At 35.0% G+C, this 25,006-nt stretch overlaps 1 protein-coding gene across 3 annotated transcripts; it reads right to left on the reverse strand.

Moving 5' to 3' along the window:
• Positions 1 to 8,651: 8,651 nt before the first annotated feature.
• Positions 8,652 to 24,333, reverse strand: LOC120171102 (valine--tRNA ligase, chloroplastic/mitochondrial 2-like). Of its 3 annotated transcripts, XR_005520845.1 has the most exons (10): positions 24,101 to 24,333; positions 23,561 to 23,644; positions 12,828 to 12,954; positions 12,263 to 12,334; positions 11,866 to 11,960; positions 11,439 to 11,530; positions 11,209 to 11,262; positions 9,330 to 9,397; positions 8,867 to 8,942; positions 8,652 to 8,738 (listed from the first exon to the last, which is right to left on the reverse strand). XR_005520845.1 is itself a non-coding variant. In XM_039178896.1 (9 exons), exons 3-8 carry the CDS (start codon positions 12,888 to 12,890, stop codon positions 9,527 to 9,529), a joined length of 396 nt encoding a protein of 131 aa, XP_039034827.1. In that variant the 5' UTR covers positions 12,891 to 12,954; positions 23,561 to 23,644; positions 24,101 to 24,333; the 3' UTR covers positions 9,330 to 9,397; positions 9,494 to 9,526. The 3 variants fall into 3 exon arrangements, 2 of the variants coding, with proteins under 2 accessions (XP_039034827.1, XP_039034828.1); XM_039178896.1 differs by lacking the exons at positions 8,652 to 8,738; positions 8,867 to 8,942 and adding an exon at positions 9,494 to 9,546; XM_039178897.1 differs by lacking the exons at positions 8,652 to 8,738; positions 8,867 to 8,942; positions 9,330 to 9,397 and having other exon boundaries at positions 11,215 to 11,262; positions 11,447 to 11,530.
• Between the last annotated feature and the right edge of the window lie 673 nt (positions 24,334 to 25,006).

Here is a 25,006-nt window from a genome sequence, read left to right on the forward strand (position 1 = left end):
AAGTGCGAATCTATGGTAGCATATCGAAAATCGAATGTCTCCATAAAAGATTGAAAATATGAAGGCATTTGATTTGTTTGTTGTGCTTGCTCCTCGGGGTGCTCAGGCTCATCTTCGGCTTCATCGATGTCTCGCATTAATTGTTCAAGCTCAGGATCGTCGCCAGCTTCTGGTGGAGCTCGTGAAGAACTAGCTCCTGGAGTATTTTCAGAAGATCAAACCCATTCACCGGTTTCCTTATCCTTTATCCATCCCGCTCTCGTTAAGGAAAGAAGATTAATTTGTTTCTTTAGAGGAAAGACAGCATCTAGACCTACTCTAAGCCCGGCTTTAGAAAAAAGATTACTCATAATGCAACCGTAAACTAGAGATGAACAGAGTTTTTTGTTAGGAACAAGATTTACGGTTTCAACGATTTCAACAAAAATAATCTGAGGTAGGTTTATTTTAATACTGTTTTGAAAACAATGTAACCACCAAAGATCTAAAGCACGAAGAGTAAAGTAACGACCTCCGGATGGTCGAAATCACCAAAAAATCATTAGATGAAGAAAACGATCATGAAGGTCTAAGACACTCGCACTATCCCTTCTTTTATAACGAGAACCTAAAACCTGTTTTTCATTTGATATACCATCATTATCTAATCCTAATGCTTTGGCTACGTAAGCCGAGTCAATATGTAAGAATTGTCCTAGGAGGTAGGAACGAACTCCTATGGTTTCAGTTTGAGCTCGGTTTTTTACACAAACGGCATTAGAGTAAAAGATGCGAATAAGTTGATGGTAAACTATAGGTTCAAGGTCACAAAATTTATCAAATTTCCACTCTTGTAAAAGAGGAAGATATCTAAAATCGATATCTAACATAGCTTGACGAAAAGGGATACGTTCTTCTCTAATTTTGTAAGAGTCAAAATATTGATAATACCAAAAACGATAATTTCTAGGACCATGATGATTGAAGCACGAGTTTTGGATAGTCATATTAGGATCAATAGGATTAGGATTAGGAATTAAAATTTCAGGAATAGGAGGATTTGGAGGTGGATTTGGTTGACGGTGTGAGCGACTAGATGATGACCTAGCACGTTTAGGATTGGACATGGTTTAGGAAGTCGGAATAGAATGGATAACCTGCAATTTAGAAAACACATGTTTGCAATTCAATCAATCCCAAAACTCAATTTAGTTCTCAATATTTCAAGGTTCTCTAAACCAATCCTAATGGGCAAAGTTTTCGAAAAACTTATTGAAGAATAAGGTTTTGAAAATCAATATATGTATAGTTTTTAAAATAACGTAATTCAATCAAAATATAATTTTTTTTTTATTTCGAAAATTTAAAAAAATTTGGAAAAATCTTGTGTTTTTTATAAAATTAGTTGTAAAAATTTAGTTTCTAAACACTAATAAGCAATGCCCAATCACTATTTCTATTTAAAAACTAGTCCTATGTTCAAAATTAATGAAATAGAGAGTTTAGAAAAATTTAACTTGAAAGATGAGATTGAGTGGATTTTGATGTTGTTTGCACGATTTTAATGATGCTAGCAGGTTTAGAAGATGATATTTGAAGTGAATTCCGATTAAAAACGTTGATTTGAGAAAAGAATGGAGATAGGGAGAGTAGAGAGGGGAAACGGCGGCAAGAAAGAAGAAGAGGGTTTAGGATTTTTGGGTGTTCTGCCCGTGTTAAAATCCAGAACCCCAGGGGGGTATCGATTCCCCTTCAAAGGGGGAATCAGTTCCCTCATGAGGGTATCGATTCCCTCTGTACCAAAATGCTAAAATTCGATTTTAAACACACAAAATACTAAATTAACTTTCTCTAGTAGTATTGGCAACTCATATATTGAAAATTAATCGGGCAATGAAAAATTAATCATGTTCAAACAATCAAATTAATGTTCAAAGAATCAAATTAATTTTTAAACTATATTTGAACATAAGTTAATTTTCATCAAGAATCATAAACTCCCCCTAACTAATAGCAAAGAATGCAACTAAAAAAATTACTATTCTAAGCATTTTTCATTTAGTCTTAAAAGTGTTAAAATTATTTTTTTAAACACTAAGTGAAGATAGGTTGGTCAAACCTAATTCTCTCCTAAGTGTCCAAAATCTTTCCTTGTCTAAAGGTTTTGTAAAGATATCCGCTAATTGGTGCAAAATATCAACAAATTCTAGAACTACATCTTCCTTAGTGACATGGTCTCTAATGAAGTGATGTCTTATTTCAATGTGCTTAGTTCTAGAGTGTTGGATGGGATTTTTAGTGAGACAAATAGCACTAGTATTGTCACACTTGATAGGAATGGTACCTACTTCAATTCCATAATAAAAAAGTTGTTTCATCCATAAAACTTGTGCACAACAACTACCAGCTGAAATGTATTCGGCTTCAGTGGTAGATAATGCAACACAATTTTGTTTCTTTGAAAACCAAGAAATCAACATATTTCCAAGGAATTGGCAAGTACCGGAGGTGTTTTTCCTATCTAATTTACATCCTCCATAATCCGCATCAGAAAAAGCATGCAAGCTAAAGCTAGAGTCTCTAGGATACCAAAGTCCTAAACTAGGAGTGTTCTTAAGGTATCTAAAGATTCTCTGAACAGCTAGTAAATGTGATTCCTTAGGACATGATTGAAATCTAGCACATAAGTAAACACTAAACATAATGTCTGGTCTACTTGCAGTTAAATAAAGCAAAGAGTCAATCATTGACCTATATAATTTAACATCTACATATTTACCTCCTTCATCTAAGTCAAACTTTGTTGAAGAGCTCATTGGAGTGTCGTGAGGTTTGCCATTTTCCAGTCCAAACTTTTTGAGCATATCTTTGACGTACTTAGCTTGATTGATGAAGATGTCATCTTTTCTTTGCTTGATTTGGAGTCTCAAGAAAAATGAAAGCTCCTCCATCATGCTCATCTCAAACTCACTTTGCATTAGCTTAGAAAATTCTTGGCAAAGAACATCATTAGTAGAACCAAATATTATATCATCAACATAAATTTGAACTACTAATAAATATTTACCTTTATGCTTTAAAAACAATGTAGTGTCAACCTTCCCTTTTGAAAAACATTTTTCAATTAAAAAGTTTGACAATCTTTCATACCAAGCTCTAGGAGCTTGTTTTAAACCATAAAGCGTTTTTGTCAATTAAAAAACATGATCCGGAAATTTTGAATCTTCAAAACCTGGAGGTTGTTTCACATACACTTCTTCCTTTATAAAACCATTTAAAAATGCACTTTTAACATCCATTTGATATAATTTAAATTCATGAAAACATGCAAATGCTAATAACATTCTAATTGCTTCATCCTAGCTACGGGAGCGTATGTTTCATCATAGTCTATACCCTCTTCTTGAGTATACCCTTAAGCAACAAGTCTAGTCTTGTTTCTCACTATATTACCACTCTCATTATGCTTATTCCTAAATAACTATCTAGTACCTACAGTAGATTTATTACTAGGTCTTTCAACTAATGTCCATACTTTACTTCTCTCAAATTAATTTAATTTTTCTTGCATAGACATAATCTAATGTTCATCATTTAATGCTTCTTTAATATTCTTAGGCTCTATGCATGAAATAAATGCAATATAATTACAAATATTTCTAAGAGAAGATCGAGTTGTTACCCCTTTGGATGGATCACCTATAATCTCACCATCCTTGACATAGTTGTACTCTCTTGGATAAGATACTTCCTTTTCTTCAATGGTTGGATTTTCAAGAGGATTATGAGTTTCCTCATTTTTTGTTTTTTCCTTTGATGATGGTTCTCCAACGTCATGTCTAACGTCATTTGTATTTATAGCACCTACATCATCATTCACACAAGAATCCTTCATCGGAAGGGGATTATCATCGAAAATAACATATATAGACTCTTCTACAACTAAAGTTCTTTTATTAAATACTCGATAAGCTTTAGAATTTAAGGAATAACCTCACTTTTAGTATCAAATTTGCAAGGTTTTCTTTACCGTTGTTTAAAACAAAACATTTACATCCAAAGGATAAAATAGTTAATGTTAGGCTTTTATTTTTGAAAATTTCATATGGAGTTTTCTTTAAAATAGGCCTAATCATTACTCGATTTACAACATAACAAGTAGTATTTGTGGCTTCCGCCAAAAAATATTTTGGCAAATTATTTTCACAAAGTATGGTTCTAGCTATTTCTTCTAAATTTTGATTTTTCCTCTCAACAACTCCATTTTGTTGAGGGGTTCTAAGTGCTGAAAAATTGTGGCTAATACCATTAGAATTACAAAACTCAGTAAATCCAAGATTTTCAAATTCAGTGCCATGATCACTCCTAACACTAGTTATAGAGTAACCTTTATCGTTTTGGATTACTTTTGAAAACGTGATGAATTTTTCTAATGCTTCATCTTTAATACTTAAGAATAGAATCCAAGTATATCTAGAATAGTCATCTACCAAGACAAATGCATATTGTTTTCCACCCAAGCTAGTAGTCCTAGTTAGCCCAAAAAGATATATATAGATTAATTGTAATACTCTACTAGTTGATACGTCATTAATGGATTTAAAAGAAACTCGCTCTTGTTTTCCTTTAGCACAAGCATCACAGATTTTATCATTATCAAATTTAAGCTTAAGCAACCCTCGAACTAAATCACCTTGAATTAGCCGTTGCAAAACTCATACTAGCATGTCCTAGTCTCCTATGCCATAACCAACTATCATGTTCATCCTTAGCAACTAGGCACAATTAGTCATATTAATAGAATCTAAATACACCATGTATGTTTCCTATTCTATGACCAACAAGCATAATCCGATTAGATACAATGTCAATGACTTTACAACCATTAATATCAAACATGACATTGAATCCCTTATCAAAAAATTGACTAATACTCAATAGATTATGCTTTAATCCATTCACATATAAAACATTCTTAATTTGTATGGAAGAGATATTACCAATAGTACCAATACCTTCAATGTGACCTTTTGAATCATCACCAAAAGTCACTTCTCCTCATTTTTGACGTTAAGCTCAATAAACCGGCTTTTGTCTCCGGTCATGTGTCTTGAGCATCCACTATCAAGGTACCATGAATTTGGATTTGTTTCTCGTGCCTTGTAGCAATGCTCTTTTTCCTACAAACATAGATTAATTTCTAATTTTTTGTACCCAAAATCTTTTGGGTCCATATTCATTAGTTTCCAAAATCCTAGTCCCCTTAGGTATCTATTTGTGTAGGATATCATTATCTTTAGTAGTAATGAGCTCTTTAGGAACTCATATACTTCTAACGATTTTTCCATTAGAAGTTCTTTGGGGACCTCTATGATTGTAGCTTTTAAAACTTTTTCTAACAAAGTTGGATTTTGAATTTTTTCCATTTTCAAAACGTTTTGCTCCAACTTATCAAAAAAAAGATCATCAATTTTCTTTTTATGATCATCATTGACCTTTGAAAGTAAATTTTGCAAATCCAAATTTTTCTTTTCAAACTCTTCTAGTTTGATTTGCAAATCTTTGATTTTACTTTCAAGATCGTCGTTGGTTTTGGATATGAGTTTATTTTCATTTTTCAATTTTGAAACATCATTTTTATATTTTAAAAACAATTTCTCATAATCCGAAGCCAACCCATTATATTCCTCTAATAATTCATCATAGGATAAATCTTCAAAATCAGATGAGTTAGAGGTTACCTTAGAATCTTCCCCGAATGCCATCAAGTACAAGTTTGCTACTTCTTGTTCCTCTTCATCGGAACCTTCTTCGTCGCTCCATGTAGCCACATGAGCCTTGTGCTTATTCTTTGATTGACCCTTTCTCTTTAATTGTGGGCAATCATATTTGACATGCCTCGGCTTTTTGCATTCATAGCAAATGATCGGATCCTTCTCTTTTGGTTCATTTTTTAGGCCTTTATTTCAGTTGAATTTTCTTCCTCGGTAAGATCTCATCATTTTTTTGAACCGTTTGGCAAACAATGTCATTTCCTCGTCATCATCATCTTCATCCGAATCACTCTCATCTTTTATGGATTTGAGAGCAACTCTAATGTTTTTCTTCTTCTCCTTCGCCTTTGGTGTCTCTTCAATCTTATCAAAGTCCACCTCATCTTCAAGCATCATTTCATGAGTGAGGAGTAAACCGATTAGCTCTTCAAGAGTTAAGGACGTTAGGTCCTTAGACTCGATGATTTCCGTCTTCTTTGATTGCCACGATTTTGGGAGGGAGTAGACTAACTTCCTCACAAGTTTTTCACTTGAAATGATCTCTCCATATGATTTGAGACCATTGACAATCGTTGAAAATCTATCAGTCATAGCTTTGATATCTTCATTTGGTTTCATCCTGAAATTTTCATAGCTATGCGTTAGAATACTAATTTTAGATTTCTTTACCTCATCGGTACCTTCATGAGTGACTTGAAGTTTGTCCCATATTTCTTTGGTGGTTGTACAAGATAAAACTCTTTCGTATTCATCTGGTCCAAGAGCACAAAATATGATATGGATGGCTTTGGAGTTGAGCTGGAACATTTTTGTCTCCCCTTCACTCCACAATCTTGGATGAGTGAGAGGCTTGATGTATCCTTCTACTACGACATTTCATGCTTCCATGTCACTTGCTTGAATGAAGTACATCATCCTATTTTTCTAATAGGCATAGTTAGCCCAATTGAAAAAGGAGGCTTGTTGACGGGCATCGAATCGAGATCGGAGTCGAAGTTTGAAGCAGAGGCCATTGATGACTTTGATTATCGATGTAACTCTTCTCGAATCGACTCAAAAGGCGATTAAACCTTCAAATAGGTTAGGCTCTGATGCCAATTGATGAGTTAATCGATTGATGGAATCGACCAAGAGGGGGTGAATTGGCAATTAAAAATTTGGTGGAAGCTTTTGCAGAAAATTAAAAATAATTGCACAGCGATTTAGAGTGATTCGACTTTCTCAACCAAAGTCTACGTACACTACCTTAGCTATCTACACTAAGGATTTTTCACAAATTCACTAATTTGTCTTTCTTTTTAGGACAAAGAGTAACCTTACAAACCTTCAAGAATTATACCCCAAATTCTTGAGAACACTCTCTCCCAAAGAGAATAATACAAATTTGCAAACTTACAAGGAAATCCTCACAAGGTAGATTGTTTGCACAATTCTAGAACAAAGAAAAGAACACTCAAGAATGAATACAATTGAGCACAATAAGTGTTCTTGAAAGCAAAATGAATATTGAATGAAAAATAGGCTTGAAATGCTCAAACTTGAGGTTTGATGCTTTCTCTTTGATTCTTTCTTGATTCTAGTTGCTTGTTGTTTTTGTTATTGATCAATGGCTTCTAAGCTTGCTTAAATACACCTTGAATCACTTCTGAACGTTGGGGATCATTAATGAAGTTTTTGGAACTGTTTAAGTGTGAAAACAATTAATATTTCTGCTTGGAGCGTGAGGGGAATCGGTACCCCTTAAGGGGAATCGGTTCCCTAAGTGTAAAATTCAAATATTTCGACCGTTGAACAGTGGGGGGAATCGGTTCCCTCCGAGCATACTGGAATTCTCGAAGCCAAACCATTGAGGGGGGAATCGGTACCCCTTGGGGGTAATCGGTTCTCTCTTAGCAATCTGGAAATTTTGGCTTTGAAATGGTTCGAAATATTTTGTAAAATTGTTTTGAAATTATTTTAAGACTAAAACTTAATTTTACACTTGAGTAAGAATTAAAAATGACATTTGAAAGATTTTGAGTAATATTTTGATATTCGAATAATTATATCGAATATACTTAGAAAATCTTTATAGAAAATCTTAAAATTCATTTAACTTAATTTGTTATATCGAAATATCAAAATGTTTTCAACAAGCCTGACCACCGATTGATCCGCTCTATTATTCCCCCAAGTAAAACTACCACCACTCAAAGGAAGATAAACCAGATTCGCATTCTTAACAAATTCAGAAAACACCCTAATTGAATGAGAGTTTTGAGACCTACCTACTTTTTCTTCCAGATTCAAATAAGCGTTAAAATCCCCACCTACACAGATAGGCCAAACAGCTTGATCAATAAAGGAGTATAGCTTATCAAAAAACCTTCATTTTCTGCTTCAATAGAAGGATCATACACGTTGACAAACCAACACTAAGAGCATGTTTCTTTAAATTTTCCTAAAAACGCTACAAATCTATTAACCACAAACTGATTCATTACTTCAATCTTCTCCTCGTCCCATAAACTTAACAACCCACCTGCAGACCCCACCGACGAAACCATAGCACATCCTTGCAATAACCTCCCTCACCTTCTCCTTTCTCCCCAAGCCCCGCACGTTCCATGTAAGACACGAAAAATTTAACTTTTATAAATAAAAACCCAAATACCACCACAGGACTTGACAGACATACCAAACTTAACAGTTCACACCTACCCCCACCTCCCCAAAATGGAAAAAGAAACACACAGACAAAACAAGAACAATCCAACACACTTTTGTGCTCTAAAATTGTATTTAAATTCTTGTCATGTATATTCCTATCATTTTGAGTGACAAAGCATTAGGAAAATAATCATTATTACATTGATGCAGAATGCAACAATATTTAAGAAAAATAGTAACAAGTGCTTTTACCTTATCAAAGATAATAGGAACATGACGACCATAAGTCATAGGAACAATAGCCATTTTACCAACATATTTGGAATAACGCTCATCCTGAACAAAAGTAATGTGTCAATCATACAAGGGCATAGAGTTCTGAAGTTATACCTTAATGTGCAAGTTTTGCTGGCAATATAATGTGCAGGGAGAAAATGAAAAGCATAAAAATAAAGGTGATATACCTTAGGATTCACAGTAATTGCTACATCACCAAATAAAGTTTCAGGTCATGTGGTTCCTATTGTTAAGAAACCACTCCTATACAGAACAAATATTTAAGCATCAGTCGCAACACATGGCAATACTAATAAGGTAGATTCAAGATGATCTATTTAAGGACATATTACAATATGAATTGAAAGTATATATAATTTTATATTACAATCAAAATCAGAATAATATAAGTATAGAAAGGAGATTCCCAACCACTTAGTTGCCAAATTTAACACCCCAATATGGCTAAAATTTTCAAGCTCTCAAAGTTACATGACATTCCCTGCCTTCTCTCCATCCTATATCTTTTAACTATGACGATTATTAATCAAGTTGTCTTACTGCTTTTTCCCCTTTGATTTACTAAAGTCCATTCATACTATAAGAAAAAGTAAGCAAACACATAAACAAACACCGAATAAAACTAAATACCTTGAACCTCCAGCGACTCGATACTTGATATGATAGAGGGTGCCAGGCTCTTCAGAATATTCTACTTCCTAGGGAGCCATTGAAATGACAAAGTTGAATGATAAACAATGCAAAACGAAGAGCAGAAAAGACAAGCAATATCCTCATGAAACAAACATCCATACCAAGTCTGAAACAACAGTCTGTAACTTTGGAGACTAGTTAACCATGTAAGATCCTAAAAGAAAATATCATATCATTTAAACTAGGTTTAGAGTACTATTGTGCAAGGGACAATCAAATAAAATCAGAAAAAATCTGAGCTGAGTTGTATAATTGTATACTTAATAAAATTAAAGAATAAACAAATAAAAAAAGAAAGTAGCCTCCACATCCTACCATCAAGCACCAGAGAATCTATTCAGGTCACCATGAAAATAATTGTATTTAAGTTCTAAAGGGAACCTCTAAGTTTAAAACCTCCTTCCCTTAAAGTCTTTTGCTGAGCTATTTTTAGATCAGACTTTGTATATGTGTATGTACAAAAATGGAAGTACAGACAAGTTTATTTACATCAATTCCATGTTACCAAGTGGGACCAGTCAATAGCCACTACTTGAATTAGAAGTCAAACTGAAACATAGGTACACCTACATCAATGAATTCCAAGGGGTAAAAGATATACAAAATCCTTTTTAAATACTAATACTAGTCTTTATCGTTTTCCATTTGATATGGTAATTTCTTTAAGCTTTTTGAATGGAAAGATAATATTTACATTCTATTCTTTTTCCCACTATAGACAACTAAAGCAAATGAGAAAGAATAGAATATTAAGATCAAATGTATGCTGCGTGGGGATTGTGGCATAGGTTTCTGAATTTGTGGAAGATATCAGTTGTCATGCATGAAAATGCATATTGCTTTCTTTCACCTTGGGAGGAATTGGTGCCTCATTCAGCTATTTGGACTTCTATTCCTGGTGTAGTTTTGTGGACGATTTGGAAATGTAGGAATGCCATTGTTTTTGAGAAGGGAGTGTTTGATCCAGTTCAGTTGTTCTTCACAGCAAGGTTCAAATTAACAGCTTGGTTCCTAGCAAAATTCACTAATATTCCCATTTCGATGGATTCCCTCATTGGTGATCCCTCTCTTGGAGATCTTTGCTCTGCCCCAAAAAGTCAGCTAGCAAATCAGATTTCTCCGTCCCCTCCCCCGGTTGGTTTTCTAAAGTTGAATGTGGACACTGCTGTCAAAGGTGATTGGAAGGCAAGCGGTTTAGGAGGAATTCTAAGAGATAACTCCGGCACAGTACTAGGATCCTTTCAAGAAGCTTCTGGTCTGGGTCCTCCATCTTTGATGGAATTAATGGCCATTAAATCTGGATTACTTTTCTTCGAATCTTCTATCTGGTGTTCTAAGGGATGGTTGATTATTGAGAGCAATACTAAATTGTGTGTGGAGTGGATTGAAAACTTGGATAAATGCCCAAGTATGTATGTTTCAATCTCTAAAGAAATTGTGGATAAGATCAGAAACTTGAAGGGTATTATTTGTTGGATAGCTAGGTCAGAAAACTTAGAGGCTAACGTTTTAGCAAAGACAGGAATAGGTTAAGATAGGGAGTGTGGGTTGGTTTTTGTTTTTTCTTGTCTTTTGGTTTATATCTATTGTATGGGGGCAAAGTTTCGTTGTACTCATATGCTATGTATTGCTCTTTGCCTCTTTCAATTAATAAAATTTGAGGCACTCTTTTCCTCCTTCCACTGATCTATGGAATACCTTATGGTGTTCTAGAAATCATGAAGGGGGTTTTTAAAAAAGCCTCCATTTCTAAGCATGTTAAATATCAGTTAGCAAAGTGCAAAATGGTAGTAATCAATGGAATTTTGACATATACCTTGATAAATTAATCCTTTCTCATGAAGTCTAACAAAAGCCTCAATAACAGCTCCTGCAATAGGAACGCAAGGTTCAGAATAAATGAACTTACCCTACTGATATTTCAACAATGTAAGTCCCTGATTAGTACTTTATAATGACCACTACTATTGTTATAACTTCACACATAATTTAAAAGACTTTGAAGACTAGCTAGATCACTTTTACTAGATAGAAAACCGGTCTTACGACTTAGCTGCTCATCAAGGGTGAAACATTCCCTAGTCCAGTCACAAGAAGCCCCAAGTCTCTTAATCTGATTAGTAATGGTCCCACCATACCTTAAAAGGTAAACGAAAATTGAAATTAGCAATGAGAAAAATAAATTAAAATATATAGAACAATTATTACCTATATCATGCAACCTTAAGAATAAAATATGAATAATAATACCGGAAATTAGGCAACAGGTGAAAGCAATAAAAACTTTACAAGTATCCCTATTTGGAGGGAGAAGAGATAGAATTCATTTTAGTTGCATAGTCCCAGCCCCCCTTTTCGTCCAAAACAACAAAACATTAAACACCGTAGACAATATGTACAAAGTAACAGAATCAATATCAGAAAAGAACAGCAGGGAAAACCAAGTATTCAAATAATTTAAGGGAATACATACTTCTCTTTCCACTTCCAAACTTGTTTTGCAAATTCATCTCTACCCAGTTCTACCCTTTTTATTCCTTCAGAAGTCAACATTCTTTCCGCAACCAACTGGGCAAAGAAAAATAAAATAGCTTCAATTATACTCATTTTCTACATGTAACATAAAGTATAATGAGGGCAGAATACAAATCAACATTGAAACTGAAAACATTATATTTACATGGAGGATTAAAAATAATATGACCGTAAAGATCAATTTTTTTTCCAGAAAACATTACACAAGTTAAATCTGAAGGTGGCTTAATTAGATTATTGGACTATTCCAATATGTCTCTCTTTTTTTTTCTCTCTTTCTAGTTTAGGAATCGGATGAACAGAAATCATGGCCATGAGGCCATCAAGAAACTAACCTGAGTTGCAATACCGGCATGATCAGTTCCAGGAAGCCAAAGTGTTGATCTTCCGTACCTAACCATGAAATCCTAAAAATGACCAACATAGGAGAAATATAATAAAAAATAAGCATTACAAGACCAATAGCAAAGCCAATAAATTGCAACGTCTAAAAAGTCGAGGTTAGAATCTATTGGAACTAGAAGGATCCTTTTATCTTTCTTTATATCTCATCCTCATCTTCACCTTTTTGTACCAAATCACTAACCAATTGCAATTAAAAGAGTGCAAACTGTTTCACACAACATTTTTTCTGATGGTAAGGAGTTAAATTGATCAATGTAGGCTCATATACGTTGAAATAAAATAAAATTATGCTATATGAAACATTTTTCGAAGTTGAGATGCAACGGTTTCCCACTTAATTATCTATACTCTCAAGTTCGTAAATAAACTCGGAAAACCACAATGAATCTTGTGTCAATAATGCCTGACAAATGCATCCTAAATGTTTGACACTGCCAGTGGAATAAGTAATAAAACTAAATCCTTTCTGGAGCATCTTAAAATCATTTTCACAACCTCAAGAGTCACAAACATTGCATGTCCCATATGCAGAGAGCCAGGAACATTAGGAGGTGGCATTGATATGACAAATGGATCACTTCCCCTGTCAAATTTCGGTCTGAAATAGCCTTGAGAATGCCACCTGAGATCCAAGAGTTCCATAAATACTATCCGCACAAATATATGTTGACAAAGTTTACTTCAAGTATGAACATAACCATATCCAAATTCTAAAAAAGGTGAATGCACATATGCAGCAGCATAACAAGCATGCTTTCTGACAGTTAATTCAGAACAGCAGAACAATTGCTAAAAACAGCATTTACAGACACACAGTTTTGCCATGATAAAATATATAAGCCTAAGCTTACAAACATATATAATTACAGAACTTGCATAAATGAAATATTTAAGATCAATATTTGGGCAGAATTTTAACCCAAAAAAACGTGATCTAACGTTTTTTATTTATAGAAGTAGGAGGTCTCGTTAAAAACCCCTCTCATAATTGACCCTTTCCAAAAGGAAAGGGTCGACAAGCGGAATGAGGAAAAGAGTACCTCATTTTATTGATATTTCATGAATACACCAGAAAACCTTTACATAATAACAGAAAAGGTTGTCCTCAAAAGATGCAGGAACAACCTGTTAAATAGCAAACAATCACCCAATCCCTTCCTTAGCTAACTTATCAGCCTCCCAATTACAACCTCTAGGAATTAACTTCACGAACAAACCCCTAGACAATACATAAGACTCAATTTCCTTAATAAAATTACTAAAGAACACAGGGGCGAGACTAGGCGACTGGACCCATTCTACAACATTTTTGCAGTCACTTTCCATAATTAATCTGCCTTGTGTAGCCCAAACTGAGGAATAAAAAATTTCAGTAGCTTTCCAAATAGCCTTCAACTCTGCTAATGGGGGAGGACCAGGTCCGACTCTCTCTGAAAACGACGCTAGATCGAAACCATTTGAATTTTTAAGAATACCCCCAATGCCACCAGCCATCTCATCGCTTCTCATAGCACCGTCGACATTAAACTTGAAGAAATCAGCAAGGGGAGGGAACCATTTATGAACTACCCTATTCGGAACCTTTAAACACTTGAGACCATCTGCTAAAGAAGGATCAACTATTAACGAATCCACCGAAATCGACACTTGATGAAACTTGACTAAAAAACCACTTGACTAATCTAAATCTGACAATGAAGAAGACGGACGACCTGTCCAGAACCTTATTCTCAAAAACAATTGAATTCCTATGTTTCCATATCGACCAAAGGATCATACCTGGAATAAATTTCCAGATCATTGAATTCACCACCAAATCAGACCAGGAACTAATTAGGGAAGGAATATCCCGCGGCAAAGTTGTACATACATCCCAAAGTCTGAAAAACTTGGTCCAAATCTCACCAGCTACTGGGCAAAAAATAAACAAATGTTGGACAGTTTCATCCCTCAACATACACATCGGACAAAGCTCCCCATCTGATAAGGGTATCCCCCTGTTCTTCAGCTGTGATTTAACTGCCAGTTTTTGTTGAGTAGCTTGCCAAAGAAAATTTTCAATTCTAGCAAGCACCAACCCCGACCATACACAATTCTTCCAAATAGGGTTCACCACTTAATCTTTAACAAGAGTCCTACAAGATTTGACCGAAAACAACCCATCGCCTTTCCCTGACCATGATAAAAATCATCCACTGCCTCTGTCAACTGAATGTTGTTCAATTTGATCATTAATTCCAACCATTATTCCAATTCCCAATCGCACAAATTTCTTCTTGTTCGAATATCCCAAATCCAACTATTAGAATCATAACAGCCAAAATCGACCACCTTACCCGATTTATTTGGGGACAATGCAAAGATTCTCGAAAACTGAATTTTCAAAGGAATATTATCGACCCATACGTCATTCCAAAAGGAAATTGATTTACCATTTCCCACTTGGAATCTAGAATGTGATCTTAATCTCTCACCAATCAAATCATTCTTCAAGAAGCTTCTAACAATTCTTTTCCAAATCCAATAATCTTGGGTAGAATACACCCTACAAACCAACATAGACATACTATCAACTCTTTTCCAAATCCAATAATCTTGGGTAGAATACACCCTACAAACCAACATAGACATACTATCAACGTCGTGTTTGCAGCAAATCAAATCTTTCCACAATGTATCCTTCTCTTTAGCAAACTTCCAAATTCATTTCCCTAGCAAAGCCCGATTAGTAAGATTTAAATCTAAGACCCCCAAACATCCATTTTCAATCGGACAACACAGCGTTTGCCAATTCACCCAATGGATACGATTCTTCTCTGAACCATCCCCCACAAGAATCTAGCATCAACGAATTCAATTTCTTACTAACTTTACTCGGCAGTTTGAAGACGGATAGGAAAAATATCGGAAGAGAGGACAGAAATGATTTCAATAGCACCAATCTACCAGCCAAGGATAGTGCAGAAACTTTCCAACCTGCAAATTTTTTGTTAAACCTCTGTATAACTGGATCCCACAAATCCTCTGAATTCTTCTTTGCTCCTAACAGTAACCCTAGATATACCGTCGGGAATGAACCCACAGAGCAACCTATGGATAAGGCCCAATCTTTTAGAATAGCTTCTTCAATATTGATCTCATACAAATGACTTTTCGAAAGATTTAGAATGAGCCCAGACATCAAGCTGAAAATTCTCAAGACTCTCTGAACATTTCTGATTTGCTCAAGGGAAGCGCAACAGAAGATTATTAAATCGTCTGCGAACTGAAGATGCGACAACTGGCAAGAATTAATTGACCCTCCAACAGTGAAACCATAGAAAAGGCCCAGATTCACTACTACTTTAGTCAACATCAAATGAAGTAACTCCCCAACTAGATTAAACGGGATTGGAGAAAGGCTGCATCCTTGTCTTAAACCTTTTGACATCATAATCTTCTTTGTGGGGTACCATTAAGAAGAACGGAGACAGACGCAGAAGATAAACAGTAAGAGATCCACGAACACCATCTCTCACCAAATCCCATCTCCTTCATGATTCTTAGAAGGATTGGCCATTCAACTGTGTCATAAGCTCTACGGAAATTTACATTAAAAACAACACCTAGCCCTTTTTTCCTCCAATAATCTATAGCCTCATTAGCAATAAATGCGCAATCCAACAACTGTCTTCCTGGAATGAAGGCGAACTGAGACGAGCTAACAATATCTTCAACGCACGATATAAGTCTCTTGGACAATACTTTAGACAAAATTTTATACAGACTTCCAACGAGATTGATGGGCCTATAGTCATCCAAACATATTGGATTTATCTTTTTTGGAATTAAGGTAATGAAGGCGTGATTGACACCGTGCTCCCATTTCTTTTTCTGGTAAAAATCACTAAAGAACATCACCGAGTCCTTCAAACTAGGCCAGCACTTCTTAAGAAAACCCAAAGTGAGCCCATCCGGGACAGGCGCCTTATTACTATCCGAACACGAGATCGCTTCCCAAACTTCATGTTCCGAAAATTGCACCTCCAGCCACTCCCTTTGTTCATTTGATAATTTGGAAAAACCAATGTTCATATCATCCACTTCCAACGTTGCTACACTGTTAAACACCTCCGTAAAAAAATCTGCTACATGCTCTTTTATTTGATCAAGATCCGAAGTTTCCTTACCTTCAATAATCAATGAGGAGATGGAATTAATTTTTTTCTTGCTCGAGGCACAAAGATGGAACAACCTCGTATTCTTATCTCCATCCTTAATCCATTTTGCTATTGACTTCTGAAACCATATCCTCTCATCTATCATGTGCATCCTCCAGAACTCATTCATGTATTGCGACTACTGGCTCCAATCTTGAGGCGGGAGATTGCCATTTTGGAATTTTAATTCCATATCAAGAATTTTGGCTTCCAACACCGAAATAGACTCGGAAATCCCTATATGCCTACTGCCCGACCAGCTTTTAATCGCTTTTTTGTACCTTGCAAAATGCTTAATATGCCCCTATGTTTATTTTCCCTCTTGAGGTTAGAAATTACAGAACTAACCACATCTTCAAACCCTTCTTCCTCTAATAAATAGTTGAATAATCTGAATGGCTTAGGACCCCAATTCAATCGATTTTCTTCTAACAAAACCGGATTGTGATCCAAGAGAGACTTGGGAAGAAGACTTTGAACTACGTTCAGGAAACAATTCAGAAGTCCGCCATTAATTAGAAAACGATCCAATCTGACCAACGTTGGAGAATCTCTATTATTACACCAAGTAAATCTGCCACCCGCTAATGGAAGGTCAATTAAATTAATCTGTTGAACAAAATTCCTCAGTAGCTCAATTGAATGCCAATTATGAGTAGCACCCATCTTCTCATCCGGCTCTAAGTAGACATTGAAATCTCCCCCAATACACACTGGAACATTAAGGTCTACTACAAAATCCATTAACTCCTTGGAAAAAACCTCCTTTTTTTCCTCTATAGAAGGACCATACACATTAATTACTGCACACTCCACCCTCAACATTTTGAATGTACCATTGCAATAAATCTGCTATAAATAAATTCTTGATTAACTTCAAACAAATCCTCGTTCCACATGTAAAGTAAACCTCCTGCAGAACCCACAGCTGGAGAAAAATTAAAACCCTTTAATCGCATCCCCCTAATCTTCTTCTTAACTCTTGCTGGCACTATTCAAGCTTGGTCTCCTGTATCAACAAAAAAATGGGGCTGCTCTTCTTCACAAGTCTGGCCACTGCTCTGACTTTTTCTTTTCTTCCTAAACCCCTAATATTCCACGATAACAAACTGATTTTTTACATTTAATTTATCTGATACTATTTTTTTATAAAAGTTGGAGGTCTCATTAAAAACTCCCTTCTTATTCGTCCACATACTAATAAGTATGTTAACGAACATTGGAAGGAAGAAAAGAGTACCTCAAATTTCATTAAATAAAACACCCAGTACATATGACAACACGAAATACCCTCATACGAGGACAGACACCATTACAAAAAATCAGAATCACCTAAAAATCGCACCTCCTCAACCACAAAGCCCAGAGACAATCACTCTAATCCTAAGTTCACCTCCAACAAAAGAAAAACAACCCAACACTTAAGGACATAATAAAAATAAAAAAAACAACACCTACAACCATAAAAATGAAATCAATAGTTTTTGAAGAGAACTCCACTGAAAGCTCCAGTACAAACCAAAGCCACAAAAAAACAACTTCGGATAGACCATTAGAAGGAAAGAGGCCCATCATAAGAACATCTTCCGAGGCTCGGGGGCTGACTCCATCAGATGGGTCAACTGATTTATCAACACGATGCTCCACGATATTTAAGTCCAAATGATCCAAAGCCTCCGTTGAATGAATATATGAATCTGAACAAGGGGATGGAGATAATCCAAACCCAACACCAACGGACCCGCTTTTAATTATATCATCCTTACCAAATTTATTGCTCGAATTATCAACACCTTTGGCACTCTTCCGGAGTGAATCCTTTTCTAATTAGATAGCTTCAATTGCAACATCTTCGTCGGAGCATTTTGAACCTGAGTATCAGTATCTTATATATGATACTATTTACAAAACCCAACAGTAAAAAGAATAAGCTTAAATCTTCTTCTTCGAAACCCTTTTCTTCTCCAACTTCTCAATCTCCTCCTCAGGCATTTTTTGCCCCCCTCTGAAAGAAATCCCCAACATGTCACTAATCTCTCTAGTTGCACAGCTTCCTCTCTTGCATTTATGAAGGTAGGAGACGAACTAGCTAAACCACTATCTATCTCCAACGAATCACGAACCATCCTTCTCTGAACCCTTCTATACACTTTATCATAAAAATTGATACTCATCTCTGAAGATACACTGCCTATACGATGAAGAGAGGTTTTATTTTTAACGGAATGACTAACACTTTTAAATCGAGTTAACACTGGCCCAAGATTGTCTAGGGGAACTTTGATTTTTCTGTTATTACCGTTGTTTCCCCTGGCTTGAATTTTTCCACTGTTTAATTTTGTACAAGAAGGCACAAAGGCCCTTGGTCCAACTGACTGGTTACTACCTGTTACCGGCCCAATATGATTATGGGTGGATGTAATCTGTTTTTCTGAGTGGCATCCTTTAAACTTTGAGAATCCCTTTCTCATTAGCATTTAAACCATCTCTTGCGAAATTAACCCTAACGTTTATTTTGTCTGCTGCATTAAACGCCTCCCCTGAAATCCTTCACGAGTCTGCAACATCATTAATGCCCGAAGTATCAGCACCCCTTTGCTAATTTACAACTGGATTTAGATCATCAACATCACCTGACATGCCTCTCTCGAGCCACGTGTTCACCTTAGTATGAACATCCTCCAGGGACGGTTGCCCTTCCAGATTTCCTTCCAAACTCCAATCATCTTTTTTCCCACTCCCCGATGAACTGTCTCCCCAAATATTCTCTGAGGAGCTTGCATCATTCAGGCTACCACTTACTTCAGATCCTGACTTGATATACCCAGCTTTAACCCTAACCAGGAACGATCTTTTATTTGCAAAGAGTGTAATAATGTTAGGCACATCATACGGACTTGCAACCCTCAGTAATAGTTTAGCCACCGAGAGATCAACTTTTGACGATGTATCGTTATGAATGCTTGTGAAGAAAGAATTGTTCCAGCAAATGAGAGGGATTCCATAAAGATGAACCGAACAAAACGCCATGGGTATGCCATCCTCCATGATCAACTTCTCAATCCAATCAAACCAATATACAGTTCTACTTTCTTATTAAGCCAAGTTTCTTCCATCTCTTCTTTTGAATTGAAGTTAAGGATGCACGCGTTCCTATCGAAGCCCTGTCTCCTCACAACAACATCAATCCCATCGTTATAGAGAGCTCTCTGCACAAACTCAAAATCAAACCCTTCTTTAACTATACCCGTCAATGAACGTTTTATCCACTCCCTTTCCTCCTCTGGAATGAAAAAGTTCACCAGGTGTTTTGGTTCATTCTTCGAAACCATCTTCTCAACTCCCACTGAAGGGTTTTTGTCATTAACAAGTGCCTCCCTGTAGGATCTACCATCATTAAACTTTTCGAAGAGAGCCTCCTTCTCTATTGTTTTTCCGTGAGGACTCTTAACTCTGTTTTCCATTTGAACACCATTTACTCCTCCCGGATAACGGAGGTTTATCACCTTCGGGTACTTAGCTATTCCTACCGAGACCTTCCTACCATCTATAACTATGTTATTCAACTTACTGGCCGCATTCAACTGCTCTCCCTGACTTGCAAAGTGAACAAAGCGAAGGTTGAATCCCTATACCTAGCTCTATTGTTTACCCGAGGAATGAAAACACTAATAACCTTCCCATGATAATCACATAGTTCCCTTAACGTACCCCTAGTGATTCTTCTATTGAGATTGTCAATGAACACTGACCTGGTTACTCTAGTGGGGAGTGAATCAACTCTTCGACTTCTATTGGAGAGAGAAGTCATTCTTTTTTTAATAAGTATTTAATCTCAAATTTTAACGTGATCCAACGTTATGCTACCTATATCGATAGAAAAAAGATCAAGCAAGCAAATAAGGGTGTTCCTTATTATTATGGAGTTAACAACTAAAGTAAGAAAGTATGATGTATATGTAACATCCTCAATACCGGATTAGTGATTAAATTATAAAACTTTAGAATTTGGTGACTAAAGTAGATAATTTGAAAAGTTCAGGGACTTATATGGGAAATGTTGTGTAGGATTGAATTAAAAAGAATAATGAATGGAAGGGCAAATTGGTCATTTGGGGAAAAAATAATTAAGATAGTAGTCGTTATATTTAAACCCACGTGGAAGTGAAGGGAGGCAAAGTGAGTCTCCAGAGTTCTCTTCTTCTTCATCCTCCATACGTGAAAGCCATTGGAAAGGTGAGTTTTCTTGTTAGCTGATTATTTATTGAATTTAAGTTGGGTCTATGATCCTTAGGTGATACTTAAGCTTACGGAAAGCTTAAGTTATCTTCATATCAAAAGATGAGTGAGTTAGGAAGGATTAAAGAAAAGAGGGGAATAAGTGAAATCATAGAAGAAGGTTAGTAAAGAAAGTTTGAGATTGGAATTGACTTGTCATCAACATAATTAAAAACTATGAAGTGTTAGAATTGGAATTAAAACATGTTAGAAATTTGGTATAATTCTTAATTACTATATAGAGGATAGAATTTGAAGGTAAAGATGTGTTAGATGAGTACAAATGGATTTAAGTCTGAATTTGTTAAAGGCATTCATGAGGTATCGATACCCATGTGAAGGTATCGGTACCATAGTATAGTAGTATTGATACCAGGTTAAGGGTATCGATACTGAAAAACATCGAATCTAATTTCGGTATCGATACCTTGGGAGAGTATCGGTACCCTATAATAGAAGTATCGGTACTATGCTTGTAGTACCGGTACTACTTAAGTTGGGAAGTTGATATTAGTATTTTGGTTAGTTTAAATTAGTATGAATCCTTTTCGACTATTTCAAATTCTGATATTCATTAGATTATATTCGTGTAGATATTGAGCTCAAGCAAGTTCCGAAACAATCGAAGAATTAAAACGGTCAGGAGAGAGAGATAAAGTTCTAGAATTGACTCGAATCAAGTAAGGCTAAGGTGAGTGCATATCATAGTTAGTATCGATATTGTTTTATGGAAATAAGACTTGTGATAAGTCTATTTCCTATAGTTGAGTTCATGATTTCATATTCATGTACATGCATACGTTATGATTATAATGAGTATGTGCATAATTCATACATGCTTTTATATGATATATATGTGATGAATGCAACTATAAGAGAATAATTCCAAGTTATGTATGAAAAGATAAATGATCATATATGTACATATGACTTGTTATATGAGAAGTGATTTGAAAATGTAACAGGTATTCATATTAAGCCCATGTTATATGATATGAGAGTTGTAGGTATAATTGGCATGCAAGAGTCGAGGGTTATAAGTGGTCATTCGGGACATAGTGGTCCTTCGTGACAAAGTGGTCATTCGGAACAAATTTTAAGTGCCCATAGTGGGAATTTATTCGAGTTGTGGTGACAGCATTTGAGCACAACCTCAGTGTATTCAAGTACCTCATATTCTCAATAATGTACATGGGCATCTAAAGATAAATTGAATTGAAACTTTTATAAGAAGTCAGATTTCATCTGTGCATGGCATGATCATATATGTTAAAGTTTAATAATTACATGCAAACTGTAATGTCATGATGGAATGATAGTAGTGCATGTTTCATGGATTCATTGATACATATTCTATTATGCCTCACTAAGTTTGTGACTTAGCGTGTAAGTGGTTTACATGTAGGTACCAAGAAACAAGGAGATCAGAATTAGGAGTTGCAAGGACAGCATACCCCTACTAGCAGATAAGATCAAAAGTAATTTGCAAAGTATGTATTTTGTTGTATCTAGTTTTTGGCATGTAAACAAATTATGAATTACAAATGCTCTGATCGATTTTGTATTATTTTGGTCCAACTAGTGTAAATTAACAATTTTATTTTAATAAAAGTTTAAATTTTCCATGATTTTTATAAGAGTCAAAGTTTTGAAAAGTCAATGTGACACCTCGGATTCGTATCCGGGTCGGTACGGGTTAGGGGTGTTACAGTATATATTGGATGGGAACCACTTCCATGACTGTAAAACAAAATTAGTTTTACACACTTGCATAACTTTTATATGATTTATATTTGTTTAAGTTGAGTGTTATATTTCATATTTCATTCAATGTAGATCATTATATGCATGTATATATATGCGAACGAATCCACTAACACTAGTGTAAACCTAAATTGATTTCAAACACTTGCATAATTTTATATGATTTATATTTTGTTTAAGCTGGGAGTCATCAGTCATATTTCATATTTGTTCATGTTTATCATGTACGTTGAGTTTTGAGTAAATCAAAATTATCAAACTATTTGTTCAATACAAAAAGCTTTCAACATTTTAAAACAGAGTCTCGACTGACATGATAAAAATATCAAGTCAATCTAAAACTCTAAGTCTAGTAGTCTAGTTCTACAATAAGTACATTCATATTATTAAATCTAACAAAGTAACAATCAGATTGTTATAATATTAATCATATAAAAAGTTATAAAAGTGTGTAAAACTAATTTATTTTTAAACTACTAGAAATGGATCTAGACCTGGAATACTGGACAGGATAAAGAAATAAAAAAACTAAAGCACTATACAAACATGACAAGAAAAAGAAAACAAACATGACACGAAAAAGAAACACAAACATGACAAATATATTTATTCTCTCTATCTCCCTCCCTCCTCTCTCTCTCTCTTTACATTCACACACACACACAAATATAACATGTGTACCTGGCACATATGTGGACATGGAAAAAAGCTGAGCATGTTAGTTTCAGGCATATATCCATATTTAACATTCATCTCAAGTCTAGGAAACATTGAGATGTAACTTAAAGATAAATTAACTAAAATAGCCTCTTCCCTTACATTATACGTTCATTCACTTTCATTTTAACTTCACTTAATAAAAAACTTTTTATTTGGTATAAATATGAGTAGCAAACAACATGAAAACCTCAGCATTCAAATAGAAAGAGGACTCTTTAATAAAAAGAGACAATAAATAGCAAACTACCACATTCAAGAAATAAATACCAATTGTATATCCTCTCCTCGGAAGTGAAATCAAACGACTTTGCCAGCTCCAGAGAAGTGAAATGCCCTTCTCTGATGCAGCAACTGAAAATGCAACAGGAAATTAAACTCATACCCAACTAAAAATGCACCCCCTAAAATGACAATACTAAAAATTTTAGAAAGAATTCTCTTAATTTCTTTCATTAATACTAATACTTTTATCACTTCACATAATTAAGTTATCTTTAATTGAGAAGTAAACAATTAACTAATATGCAGCAGACGCCGAACATGTTTTACCCATTTAAAAAGTTAAAAAAAAAGGCATTCCTTCATTAAGAAAAATAACTATTTTTCCTCATATCAGATTTTTACAGAAAATGCTCGACTTTTAAGTTCATTTTCTCAGGCTGAATTTTTCAAAGAAGGCAAATAGAAATAATTCGAGCAAGTATATTATTCAATTTAATTTTCCTCCACTCAGCCGCCAGATAAGCTAAAAATAGAGAGAGAGAAAACAAAGTAAAGAAAGCCTTTAGTTTGGATATATTGACTTACCAGTAAAGCTCCGACGGTTTATGGAGGTGGAACAAGAGTGAGAAAGGGGGAAGCGAAAACGACTGCGTTTGGAGAAGAAAAGAGGGTTTAGATTGTACGCAGAGTGACAAGATAAAAGAAAAGGGTGAGAGACGGCCATTTGGTGGAGACTCATCTTCTTAGAGAATTATTGAATTTCCTCCTTTTCTTTTAAATTAAATGGTGGCGGGTTTTAGTTTTCGCTTTCTGATAAAATGAGACTGGGGGTCGTTCTGCGGTGCGGCGCCTAAAAAACGGCTAATATACGGCGTGACCGGTTAAACAAGTGACCGGTTAAAATTTAGACCGGTTATGTTATATTATTTAACCGGAAATATTATAAAGTACAATAACATACTAGGTAGCGCTTATATAATGTAATAGGTAGCGCTTATATTTACCTATTTTATAAGTAAACCAGTATATTTATACCGATAGCATTGCAAATTTACCTATTACATTATATTATATTGAAAGTGTCCATACTTTTTATAAAAAGGATCGATACTTTAACAGTGTTTCATGTTTTCCACCTACAATATTGATTTAATAATTTCATTTGCACAAAAATTATTTGATTGTTTTGATATTTTATAAAATATTATTTAGAATTTTTAATTTAATAATAATATACCGTAACGTAAAAAATAAATCATTAGACGCCTATAATTACTAAATTAATATCTTAAAACTCACTCAAAAGATAACCTTAAATTAATGTTTTCCACAGTGAAAAAAGTATGGACACTTTTATAAAAGGATAGACACTTTACAATATACCACTACCTATTGCTTGGCATCATATGAGATTTGGATTTTGATTTCCTTTTGCTTGGCACCAAATGAGCTTTGGATTTTGATGAGCATCGGAAGTATTTCAGACTTATG

The sequence above is a fragment of the Hibiscus syriacus genome, unplaced genomic scaffold, assembly GCF_006381635.1.
Source record: "Hibiscus syriacus cultivar Baekdansim isolate YM2019G1 unplaced genomic scaffold, ASM638163v2 tig00111810_pilon, whole genome shotgun sequence".
Lineage (NCBI taxonomy): Eukaryota > Viridiplantae > Streptophyta > Magnoliopsida > Malvales > Malvaceae > Hibiscus > Hibiscus syriacus.

What these genes read in the sequence shown, in the direction of transcription:
- LOC120171102 (XM_039178896.1), bottom strand. Translation starts at nt 12,890, where the DNA reads ATGCCACCTCCTAATGTTCCTGGCTCTCTGCATATGGGACATGCAATG. An exon ending in GTTTGGAAGTGGAAAGAGAA is followed by an intron (nt 11,531 to 11,865) that starts GTATGTATTCCC and finishes TTACCTTTTAAG; the next exon opens with GTATGGTGGGACCATTACTA. An exon ending in GAAAGGATTAATTTATCAAG is followed by an intron (nt 9,547 to 11,208) that starts GTATATGTCAAA and finishes ATTTTCTTTTAG; the next exon opens with GATCTTACATGGTTAACTAG.